Consider the following 12,374-nt stretch of genomic DNA (forward strand, 5'->3'; position numbering starts at 1 on the left):
GATCATATAATTTGTGGCTGTTTGCGTCTGGCTTCTTTCATTTAACATATTTTCAGCATTTAACTGTGTTGTGGCATTGTCAGCACTTCATTGCTTTTTATAGCTGAATACTCTGTGATATGGATATCACATTTTGTTTATTCATTTATGAGTCAGTGGACATTCGGGTTTGTGTACTATTTGACTATTACAAATAATGCCACTGTGAAGGTTTGCATACAAGTTTTTGTGGGACATGTTTTCATTTCTCTTGGGTCCACACCTAGGATTGGAGTTACTAGGACATGCGGTTACTCTATGCACAGTGTTTTAAGGAACTAATCAAATGACTTTACAAAGTAGTTGTGCAATTTTACAACTCTACCAGCAAAATAGGAAAGTTCTAATTTCTCCACATGCTTGTCAACACATGTAGTTGCCTTTTTCATTATAGCTGTTAGTGCTGCATTATCGTTTAAACCCTTTACAAGTGTTAACTTATTTGTCCTCTCAATAGTGCTATATCCAGAAAAGGGAATTCAGAGGTTCAGTAACTTGCTGAACACTCAGGCACTGGAGAGTGGCGGAGCCGTAACAAGCAATATGTTACACAAAGAAAACTCTGGGCACTCAAGGGAATGATAAAAATTTGGGGAGACTTTCACCTCTTTTAAATGAGATCTTCCTGAATTTAAGATAAAACTATTCTATGTAAGATAGGCTCCTGTTGATGTATACTTAATCCACTTCTGACTTATGTTTCAGAGTTAGGCTGTATTGGGGCTCAATATTGAAAACAAAAGGGAGTAAAATAATCTCTGAATATTCATTTCAATTAAGGCAAAATTTTCCATTTAGTCAAGAATAAAATATACTAGCCACTGATATTAATATTTCATGATTATTAATTTGAAATTTTAAAAAGACTTCAAAAGTTGTGTTCTCCAAGTATGTTCTTTATTATTCTTGGGCAAAAACAATTTCTGAAGTACATATTTGCATATTCTTAATGAATTCAGTGGAAATTGACATAAGAGCCATTTTTATGTTTTAATTACATGAATACACATAACACCTTTTAAAATTCTAATTTTATAATAATTTATATTGTAAAAAGAGACATGATTGACTTTCATTTTATATATTTTTATAATAATCAAACAGAAGTATATCTTTTAATATTTGCTCTCAAAAGTATAAATGTCAGCTTTTTTAGGAACATAGCAATTAAGTAAATACAATTAATTCAGTGCCTATAAAAGATGTGGAAGAGTCTTCAACTGTTACTTTGGGAATCTGATTTCCAGGTGCATGTGTGCTCAGTCATATACTGTAGCCCACCAGGCTCTTCCATCCATGGGATTCTCCAGGCAAGAATACTGGAGTGGGTTGCCATGCCCTCCTCCAGGAGATCTTCCTGATCCAGGGATGTGAATCTCTGACTCGTAATGTCTACCTGAATTGGCAGGTAGATTCTTTCCCACTAGCGCCACCTGATTTCCAGGACTGTGTGCTGTTTAAGAATACACTTGTGTATGAGTACAAAAAACTCCAAGGCTGAGTTGTCTTTGGAAGAGACATCAGGATGGAAGATACTGCTCATTTCCTAACTGCTTATACAGAGACAGTGATATTCAGTAGATAAGGAGCAGAGGGAAGAAGGAAAAGGTATTTGTAGAATCAGTGACCCACTCACGTTCCTTCTGACCATTTCCTTATTCTTTTTATGTTGTTAAATTTTATCTTTACTTTTTTTTGACCACAGCACATAGCATGCAGGATCTTAGTTCGCTGACCAGAGATCAAACCCGCATTCCCTGCAGTGGAAGCATGGAATCTTAACCTGGACAACCAGGGAAGTTTCTCCTTATTGCTTCTTAAGTACCTCATTTACTTGAAGCACTTGAAAGGCCATTTTAAAGTTCAGGTTACAAGTTGCCTTACAAAAAGCAGGACTGCTTCAGAGGAAACAGAGTTACAGAGGAAGGTTGGTAGGAAGAAATGATTAGTTTGGAGGAAAAAACCTGTTCTCTTTTAGAACCGATTTGTATGTTTGTAGTTTGGGGCATTTTATGTGTATATAGTGTCGTTTGTTCATAGGGAATCATTCCTGATGATGTTGTATGGATATGTACACTGTAACATAGTTATTACTTTTAACAGTTTCATTCAGATATAATTCACATACCATACATTCCGTTCACTTAAATGTACAATCCTTTTTATGATACATAGGAGTACAATGTTATATATAATATGGGACCCTATGATATACCTTTTAAAGCTCAGTCTCTTGGTGGTAGAGTTTAAAGAAAAGTTTAAAGTACAAGAAAAATTATAGGGCTCAAGTAATTATTTTAGCTTTCAAAAAGTCTAATAAACCTCCACAGTAGCTTTGTTTTTGCTTTAAGGAAGCAAACACTTTTGCTTTAAGGAAGGAAGTTAGAGATGTTTGCCTCTCCAGAAGTTTAAATGCAATTATAAAATTTCTGTCACCTTCAGTGGTGTGGACAGTGTTATTTTCATGTTGTTAAAACACGGAGTGAAACTGTTTGAAGTTCTGAAGCATAACTTCACAAATTTTCCAGTATAGCCATGGTATATAGCAAAAATTTTACAGTTTGTTTCCTTTTATGACTTTTGGTTATACACATGGAAGTCATTCTCATGGTTATAGTTTTCACTGTCGGTGGTGATCATTAGGGTTTTAGTAGGTGATAATCAATCATGTCCTTTTCCTTGATTTATTCAGCAACAAATGAGAAATAAAATGCAGGAGTCAGACAGAAATGAAAATATCAGCTTTATTGCTGATAAAATGGATTGTAAAGCAAGGCTTAGGTATATAGCTGTAAAGGCTTCCTTGGATCATTGATTAGGTTCGGTGCCAGTACTGGAAAATTCAAAATAACAGTGGCATCAATGATGGAAAGACTGTTTCGCACCTAAAAGTCCAGAGGGGTCAGATCAAGACTGGTACAGAGCATTGCCCAATATACCATCCCCAGACTCCTTTCAGTGTTGCTGCTTTGCTGTGTGTGGTTTCCTTTTCATTTAGGGGACTAGGATGCATGCTCCAGCTCCAGTTATCATGTATACCTTACAGCCAAGAAGAAAAAAGAGGTAGGTAAGGGAAGGATGTCTCAATTTAAGGACACATTTTCCCTCATATTCCACTAACTGCAACATAGTCCCTTAGACACATCCAACTAGGAAAAATGAGTACAGTAACATATGAATGAGTTCTGTTCCAAAAGTTAGTAAGTCCAATTTGTTCATTAAGTCCAACAAAGTTAGCCTAGGTACCCAACTAACACGGGCTTCCCGGGTGGTGGTAGTGATAAAGAATCCATCTGCCAATCCAAGAGACACAGGAGAGTCAGGTTCGATCCCTAGGTCAGGAAGATCCCCTGGAGGAGGAAAAGGCAACCCACTCCAGAATTCTTGCCTGGAAAATTCCATGGACAGAGGAAGGAGCCTGGTGGGCTATAGTCCATGGGGTCACAAAGAGTTGGACATAACTGAGCACACACCCAACTAAAACAATTGACTATAAAGTACTGTACTGTGGTAGGTTTATAATACTTTTCACACAAATACATAAAAAACAAACATACACACAAAATAAAACATTTTTAATCTTACAGTACAGTACCTTGAGAAGTACATTAGTGCAGTACAATAGCTGGCATACAGGGGCTGGCACTGAGTGCATAGGCCAGGAGAGTTACTGACTAAAGGAGGTGAGTGATGGTAGAGCTGAAGCTTCATCAGCAATAGGAGATGGAGGGCAAGCTGCAACTTCACTCACACCTGATGTTGATGGAATGCATGTTTGCATCTTTGACAGTTTGGAACTTGAAGGTTTGCATGTAGAGTACTTACTATGTTCTCGATAGTCACATACCCAGCTAAAAACTGAGAATTCTGATAGGAAGGGAGAGAGTGTTGCTGGACAATCTGTAGTCTGTGCCACATTCCCAAATTAAACTTACGCAGCCAGGCAACCACTGGCCTCCCGTAGAGGAAGGGGTGAGTAAGCTGCTTACTGGAGAGTAGGGACCAACCTTGAGGGTAAGTTGCTTATAAGGGAACCCAGGAAGGGCTGAGTCAACAAGCTTGGTTCCTTCTCATTCTCTTCCACTGCGAGGCCAGACACATTTCTCCTATGCTCTTCCTTCCTCACTCGTGTCTGGCTTTTCTGTGGGGCAGTACAGGGAGCTGTCATAGGGCAGGAACGCAGCACATGATCTGGCACCACAATAACAAGGTTTCCTTAATTTCCCATTATCTAACCTTTCTTTGTCTTCACTATGCATTAGATTAAGAAATCTTCCTGAGTAGTCATAAGAGAGTTCTTCTTCTGGCAGAATGTCTCTGGCTGCAAAAAGTGCCAACTTTGGTACCATCGAGTCTATTCGGACAGGAATCATCAACAGGTTTGGCTCACAAGAATGGTTAAGGAATCTTCCAATATTTCCTATAGAGGCAGGATCCACAAATGTTTCCATTACCTGCCCATTATAGACATGCTCCCTGATGGCTATAATGTAATTCGAATCATGTATTGTTTGTAACTGAACTCTTCTCTGCACTTCAGAGATTCCTAACACCTCACCGGCATATTCACAGACAAACCGTCCTTTTGGTATGAAGTCCAGGGTACGAAGTCCCCAGCCTTTGTGATCCGTCTTGAACACCTGGAGGTGGAACTGCAGACCCCACTGGACCACTCTGTTCCTGCAGCGCTCGCTGCACTGGCACAGGACATTGCACTCGAAAACTGGCTCAGTGCACTTTGCTTCGGATCCTATATCTCTGAGGCATGAACGATCGTCATAGTTATTCTCATGACGGAGACAGGAACAAGTACCAGGGAGGCAGGGAGTTTTGAGACAAGCACATCCAGGAAAGGTTATTTGAGAGGGATCTGTATCTGCTCCAGGCCCAGCTACATGATCAGGAGTATACTGCAAAAAGCAGAAACACTTTAAGTCAGCATGGTACGTCATATATCTCATCTGTATTTCAAGCAGCTCTTGCTGAGACACTTCCCGATTCCAACAAACAGAACAAAAATGACAAAATATATTAAAATATTGTCTGAAAACATCTCCAATTTAAAAAAAAACAAGGTTATTTCTTAGACTTAAAATTCGGTGGTTTCCTTTTAGGTATTGGAATAACACTAGGAAAAAATTATGTATTTTCCCTGGTGGCTCAGATGGTAAAGCATCTGCCCGCAATGCAGGAGACCTGGGTTCAAATCCCTGGGCCAGGAAGATCCCCTGGAGAAGGAAATGGCAACCCACTCCAGTACTCTTGCCTAGAAAATTCAATGGATGGAGGAGCCTGGTGGGCTACAGTCCATGGGGTTGCAAAGAGTCAGACATGACTGAATGACTTCACTTTCTTTCTTATCAGATATTGGAAATTTTGTAATCCATTTTGTTTCCCTCTTGGCTTTAAGTGTCAGGAAAATTGGTGCTGAATTTAGTTTTTGAAAACAGCTAAGTATTTTCTCTTTGGTTTTTGATCTCTTTTACATTTATCTGATAATATACATGTACATATATATTTTTATTGTGAGCTACCTGAGATCTTTAGGATAAGAAAGTCATAAATGATAAATCAATGACCTTTCGCAGAGTCTTCCATTGATTTTTTGAAAGAATTTTTAAAATGTGAAGATTACTTAAACTCATATACTCTTTCATCTTTTTAAAAACACTGTTACCTTGTAGTTCTACTTGAGTCTTCACAATGTTCAAAGCAGAAATTTGGCAAAAAACTTGCAGACAGAATTTGAAAACTGGTTATATAATAGCAATAGATACTGAAATTTATTGTAGATATATTGTATACATATATACACAATAGAAATCTTGTTCATATTAAGTGTGAAAGGGATAAAACAAAAAAGTTTCTTGGTCTTTTAAATGTATCTGTCTTTTCAAAATGTCACATTTATAAGATGTTACGAAAAATAAGTCCTAACTTTAAAATTTCTGTGTGAAGCCTTACCTCCAGTTATTTCCTCACTGGCAGAATGAAGCATGTTCTCAAACCCTGAAGATCAAAGTTTCTCTGGTAAGCCCAGCGTATTTCTTTATATATAGAGTAATTCATTGACTTATACTTGTTTTGTTTCAAAAAGGAACTTTTTAATGAGACTTAGAAAGAAGTAAGATAAACAAACAACAGATAAGGAAAGTAAGGTGAAGTGAAAAATAAGTCAAGCGAGCTTAGATACCTAAGTGTGCAGCAGAAGTAGACTGGACATCCAGCTGTGCGCCAGGATAGTCAAAGAGGGAAATGTGGCTAGATGTATGGCTTGTACTGTCCTAAGGAACAGTCTTACTGTTCAGAAGCATTGACTTTTTCCAGTATGGAGACGGGAGAGAAATGTCACCAATGAGTCTGTCAAATTGTTCTTTTCTAGGAAGCAGTTTCATGGACTGCTTTTCATCTCCTTCATTCTGACCCTCAGGAAAGGCTGTTGGCATGCTGCCACAGCCTGTCAGCAAGAGACCAGTTGAATAGCCTGTAGTAATTCAGGGATTGATTTTAGTGCATCCAGAGGAACATTTGAACAACCTAGCTTGCAGTCAGTTTTCTATTAATACTGTGTCAATACTTTCAGAAAAAGTATTGAACAGCATGTAGTTACACTCCCTGTGGAGGCCTCGGAGGAGCTATGCAGTTAGGTGCAGAATCCTATATTTTAAAAAACGCTGAGCTGGGGTGAAGGATTGACATCCTCCTGTGAAAGAATGGTGAGTGGGTGTACCTGCGGGGGAAGGCCAATACTGCTTAAAAAGTGATTTGTGGGTGGAGAGCGGAAATAGCTTCTCTTGTTTGTGTGGGTTCTTACAGCTTTAGCTTGGCAGAGGTGTCCTAAAAGGATAAAGGATGGCTTAGAAAAACATACCCTATCAATCAGATTCAGTGACTACTGTCTTATACAGAATCTACTTCCAGATTTTAAGAGTCAACTTTGAAATGGTTACTGAGGCATTTTAAGAAGTGCTTGTAAAATGAAGACTTTACTATCACTTTGTTAAACTGTTCATGAAGAATTCTTTTCAATTGATGAGTTTTTAAAGGTACATATGGGCTTCCCTGGTGTCTGAGACAGTAAAGAATCTGCCTGTAATGCAGGAGACCAGGGTTTCATCCCTGGGTCAGGAAAATCCCCTGGAGAAGGGAATGGCTACCCACTCCAGTATTTTTACCTGGAGAATCTCATGGACAGAGGAGCCATGGGGTCGCAAAGAGTCAGACACGACTGAGCAACTAACACTTTCACTTTTCATTAAATGTGCATATAATTTTAATGTATTATAGAAATCACTAAACTGTAAGGCGATTTTCTTTTTTGACACAGATGTATGTGTTGTATGTGCTTAGTCCCTCAGTCATATCTGACTCTCTGTGACGCCATGGACTGTAGCCTGCCAGGCTCCTTGGTCCATGGGATTTCCCAGGCAAGAATACTGGAGTGGGTTGCCAGTCCTCTTCCATGGGATCGTCCTAACCCAGGGATCGAACCCATGTCTCCTGTAGCTGCTGCATTGCAAGCAGACTCTTTACCACTGAGCCACAGGGGAAACCCTCTTACAGGGGTTGCTAAACTATAGAGTATCTACCAGGCATTCCTAAGATCTAGCACAGACATTCGACCTACTGAGTGTGTGGCCCACCACAGGACATGGGAGCAGGGGTGTGAGGTGGGGAGGTGGTAGAAATATCTGATGATAGCTTGAGCGTTCTGGATCCAGAGATGCCTATAGTTACTGCTCTTGGACTTTGCTGTTATGTGGGGCAATTGCTTCCCTTTTTTGCCTGAGTCAGTTTGTATTGTATTTATGTTTCTTACAAACAAATGAGTCTTGACTAATACCCCAGGGTGAAAGCTGAGCATGGTTCCAGGAAATGGCTGGAAAATTTAGTTAAAGATATAAACGCTAATAAGCAATGAGGTCTCCAGCTGGGAAGTGAGATGACAGCAAAGCGGGTGGGAGGCCAGCCAGAAACTCTGTGACTGCTGCCTGGAACTCTGGGCAAGCAATAGAGAACTTCTTAATGCAGAACATGGAATGTCCCAGAGGAGACTCGCACAGGTCCAGGCTCGTATTAGCACCATGACTTACATAGCAAGTGACTTGCTAAACTTTAGGTTAGCAACTATAAATCAGGGATAATAGCTATATTCGAGGGGGGAAGGTTCTCAAGAAATTTAATTAACATAATATTGTACTCTGTGTCAGCCGCTTCATACTTTTAAAATAGTCACTTTCTTAAATTCTTCTAGATATTATTTCTAGATTTTTATATTTAAAACATCATATATTTCTGGCATATTACTTAAGCTCTCTAAACATTCCCTTCCTATCTTCTCTCTCTTACAGGTTGCTATGAAGGAAATAAATGTGAAAAACCACATAAAAAGCTTACTCCAGTGGCTGGCTCATAAGTGTTAAATATGAATTATACAGTAGCCATTTAGTAGTGGTGGGAAAAAAAACAAACAAACAGGTTCTGCAGCTAAACCTCTAGGTTTAAACATACTCAAACCAAAATATGTGTGGGAAACCATATGATTATCTTCCTACCTCCATTACTTAGCCATCTGGAACAGGGAATACCAAGAGCTGACCCAGTACAGACTGTCTTCATTCATTAGTAAATACTGCCTTATTGTCTACTCTATGAACATGTTCCACTGGGTCGCAAAAAAGTGGGACACCACTTAGCGACTTATCAACAAACAACATGCACGTGCTGGGGTTTAGAAAGAATCCCTCAGAAAAACAGAAAAGAGGACATAGGATTTTTATCACTTTTTCAGTTGTCACAACATAAGTTTACTTTTTCCATGTATGTATCAAAGCACAAAATTGATCAGGTAAGAGTTGGAAATAAATACAAAATGATCAGTTCAAAATGCACTAGAAACCAGATCCTTGAAGAACTGGGTGGAGAATTCACGTTTTTTGACAGAAAATTTAACAGAAAATTTTTTATAAACACAGCCACCCAAGAAGCCAAAATGCAAAGAGAAGACTGTTAAAGAGTAAATATACCTCCTTGGCTATCCTCATATACAATTAATTTCTCCCTTCTCTGAACTATGTGTGCACTTATTAATAGCATGAACTTTGGAATCTTAAGTGGCCCAGACTGTCAGGCTCTCTGGTTGTACTAAGTGTGGAGGTCTGACCCTTCTAACAAGTATATGTATCTTAAGGAAAGGCATGGTCATGAGGTTTGGGGTATGGAATGGTGATAGGTGTTGGGTTCCTATCCATGGTACTAGGCACAGAGCAGGTGACTTAGGGAATGTTATTTGACTGCTTAATTTCAGCTCTTAATAATTTCTGATTGGAAAACTGATGTTTTTGAGTCACATTCCATACCACAGCCCCAGAAACTAAAACATGTCATTGCACAATATTCCAGGCTTAAACCCTAGGCCTCAATTCTGGATTTTAAGGGAGTGCTGTGAAAATCTTCATTCCTTTTTTGGTTGTTTTGAAACACCAGCTACAAGAATCTTTGTACTTGGCCTCTAGCCCCATGAGTTTGTTTTTGCTCCAAGCAGCTATTAGGAGACTGTGAGCCAGATCATTCTTGTCAAGGCCAAGTTGAGACCTTAAAAAGGATATCTGAGGCTGGTTTTAGAAACCTGAAAACACAGCTAGATCCAGCTCTTAGTTCAAGAAAATCAGTTTATTTTCTACTTCTGTTGCAACACCGATAGCATTATGATGTGCTTGTTTCCAGAGTATCTGAATGTTCTTTTTGCCTTTTCATATAGGACCCAAAAGCAAACTAGACACAAAGTTATTTTTACCTTGAATTCTCTGTGCCTTAATTCTTATGTGTACATATGCCTGTGAAGATAGGGTTTGGGGCAGGCAAACTGTTTTGACCTTTTGTAAGACTGGTATTGTGCTTCATGAATATATGGGAGCAAACTAGTTGAAGGCACTTTTAGACTTGTCATTACATGTTTCACAAATGCTTTAACTTCTTGGGAAGGCTATAAGCTTCTTAAGGAAGGGAGCTTGTCTTCTATTTGTAACTCTTAGTGGTCCCAGAGCTGTGTGCACAGCCAGGAAGCTAGAACACCATGGAATTGAGTCTTAGTTTCCTGATTTTCATTTATGCCCACCAACTGTAGGTGTAAGGATCAATCACAGGGCTTCCTCCACCCCACCCCAGCCCCATATAGTGCTTTCTGTATGCTCTTGTAAGCGCAAGGGCAGGAACTGTATTGTTACCATTTTATCTTCTATGCCTAGTTTAACATGCCAGGCACATTATAGGCACTCAGTTATTTTTTGAAGAAAGAAAACATAAATCAGTGTTTTTGACCAGGAATTTAGCAATGTTTGGTCTTCAATAAGCTTTTCGGGATCAGTGTTTAATATGGTGCTAGTCAACTGTATTATTAACCACAGTTAATAATACAATATTTACAATTATTGTATTAATACAATACAATACAATTAATACAATTGTATTGTATTAATTGTATTGTATTAATTGTATTTAATACAATTAATTGTATTTAATACAATTGTATTTAATACAATACAATACAATACAATTAATACAATACAATACAATTATTAACCACAGTTAATAATACAATAAACTGCCTAAGGCAGTTTGAGGAAAAATAACCATTTCCAACATGAATATCCTGCTCTACTCTTTGAAAACCGCTATGAATCTTTATTGTCTTATTTGATTCTCAAAATAACCCTAGGAAGAGGACAGGCAGGGTTTGATATTGATTATGGGTTTGACAAGGGGAATAGAACTTTTATTTTCATTTTGGAGATGAAGAAACTCAGGCTCTGAGACATGGCTAAGATGATAAACCCTGAAGCTAGCTCTCCTATATTTCCATGTACAGGGCTGTTTCCACTCCAACATTCTGTTTTGTGGGTTTTTTTTTTTTTTTGGTCATTCCTTGTTTCTTAAGCAACATGCAGGACAAGCTCAGAGAGAGTGAAAAGTTGGAGCAGAAAGGGCTTTGAGGTAATAATAGCAGTAAACATTTATTGAGTTCTTTCAGCAAACCAGGAACTGTATTTTACCTGTAATTCTCAAAGCAATCTGGAAAGAGGTACTATTATTTTAATAGCACATGAGAGGGCTCTGAAGGTTTAGCCGAGGCTATTTATATTTGCCAAAGCTCTCATAGCATGGAGGAAGCCTCAACTAAGTCTGACTCTAAAGGCTAAGTTTTTAATCATGACACTGGGATCTTAAAAACAAGACACCTGAGACCAGAGAGGCCAGTGATTTGCTCCCTATCTTTCAGTGAGTTCTGGGGACAGAACTAGGACAAAAAGCCAGGTTCTGGTTTTCTCTTAAGGGAACGGCCATTCTTAGGGTAGAAAAGACCTTGTAAAGATCACTGTGAAGGGTTAACTGAAAAAAAATACCGGAAACCTGACAATTTAAGATCTATTTCCACGCGCAGATAGCTGTGAGAGTGGGTTAAGAAAAAAAAAAAAAAGGTAGAAAAACCTGAACAACCCGAAGCAAGCATGAGCGTCAGCCATCGAAAGACGACCACTTAGGGTAACTGCGAAACGAGCGCGACGACCACCTACCCTACTAACACGCTTCCTGGAAAGGCGCCAGCCCAGACCCCGACTCTGCGCACGCATCGCGCGAGACCGCCTAGCCCCGCCCCACAGAAAACGATGCCGGCCACGCCCTCGGGGGCCGCGCGCGGCTCTCGGGCCAGCCGAGCCCCGCCCCTACCTGAAAGGGCTCAGGCTCCGCCCCTGGGGGCCAGGCGCTCACAGGCAGATTTTCAAGGCCACGCGCAACGTCCAGCTGGCCCTTCAAGGCCTCAGGCACCTCCTCACACGTTGCCATTGTGTCAGGGCCAGTTCTTCAGGGCCTTAGTGGCCGTTTTGCCCCGACACGGTGCTCCTACCACCTAGACCTCTTGAGCCTCGCAGAGGACGCTGGGAGTCTAGCCCTGGGGGCCCCACAGCCTCATGGGAGCGGTAGTTTTTATACCGAAGCTCACGAGTGGCTCCTCCCTCCACGCTCAGCCTTCCTTCACTTTATGGTCTGGCTCACTTTTTGCTTTGAGTCAGACGCACAGAAAGTAATACAAAACCTTCTAAGGTACGGACAGAGCTTTGGGGACGCAGTGAAGTCTTTGACGTTTTCCTGTGCGCCCAGGGAGGGCTTTCGCGCCGAGGTCGTTTGTCCGTGGCTGAGGGTTTGGAAGTTTTACCTGGCGCGGGGCGGGGAGGGGCGCGCCCTACGCTGAGGTGGGGAAGGCACCCCCTGGGTCTCTGCAAACCTGAAATTTGTGGAGCGGCTCCGGGGCGTGTGACGGGGATTGTGCTTGGAAG

General features: G+C 40.3%; 1 protein-coding gene across 1 annotated transcript; it reads right to left on the reverse strand.

Moving 5' to 3' along the window:
• Positions 1-3,593: 3,593 nt before the first annotated feature.
• Positions 3,594-11,988, reverse strand: LOC109576394 (histone-lysine N-methyltransferase SETMAR). The gene is made up of 2 exons (XM_019985012.2): positions 11,767-11,988; positions 3,594-4,949 (listed from the first exon to the last, which is right to left on the reverse strand). The coding sequence occupies exons 1-2, from the start codon at positions 11,881-11,883 to the stop codon at positions 4,146-4,148; spliced, it is 921 nt and encodes a 306-aa protein (XP_019840571.2). The 5' UTR covers positions 11,884-11,988; the 3' UTR covers positions 3,594-4,145.
• Positions 11,989-12,374: the final 386 nt, after the last annotated feature.

This window comes from Bos indicus, chromosome 22 (assembly GCF_029378745.1).
Source record: "Bos indicus isolate NIAB-ARS_2022 breed Sahiwal x Tharparkar chromosome 22, NIAB-ARS_B.indTharparkar_mat_pri_1.0, whole genome shotgun sequence".
NCBI classification, from domain to species: Eukaryota; Metazoa; Chordata; class Mammalia; order Artiodactyla; family Bovidae; genus Bos; species Bos indicus.

Coding starts and splice junctions, on each gene's coding strand:
- LOC109576394 (XM_019985012.2), bottom strand. CDS start 11,883: ATGGCAACGTGTGAGGAGGTGCCTGAGGCCTTGAAGGGCCAGCTGGAC. Junction 4,950..11,766: donor CGGAGCCTGAGCCCTTTCAG/GTAGGGGCGGGG, acceptor TGCTTTTTGCAG/TATACTCCTGATCATGTAGC.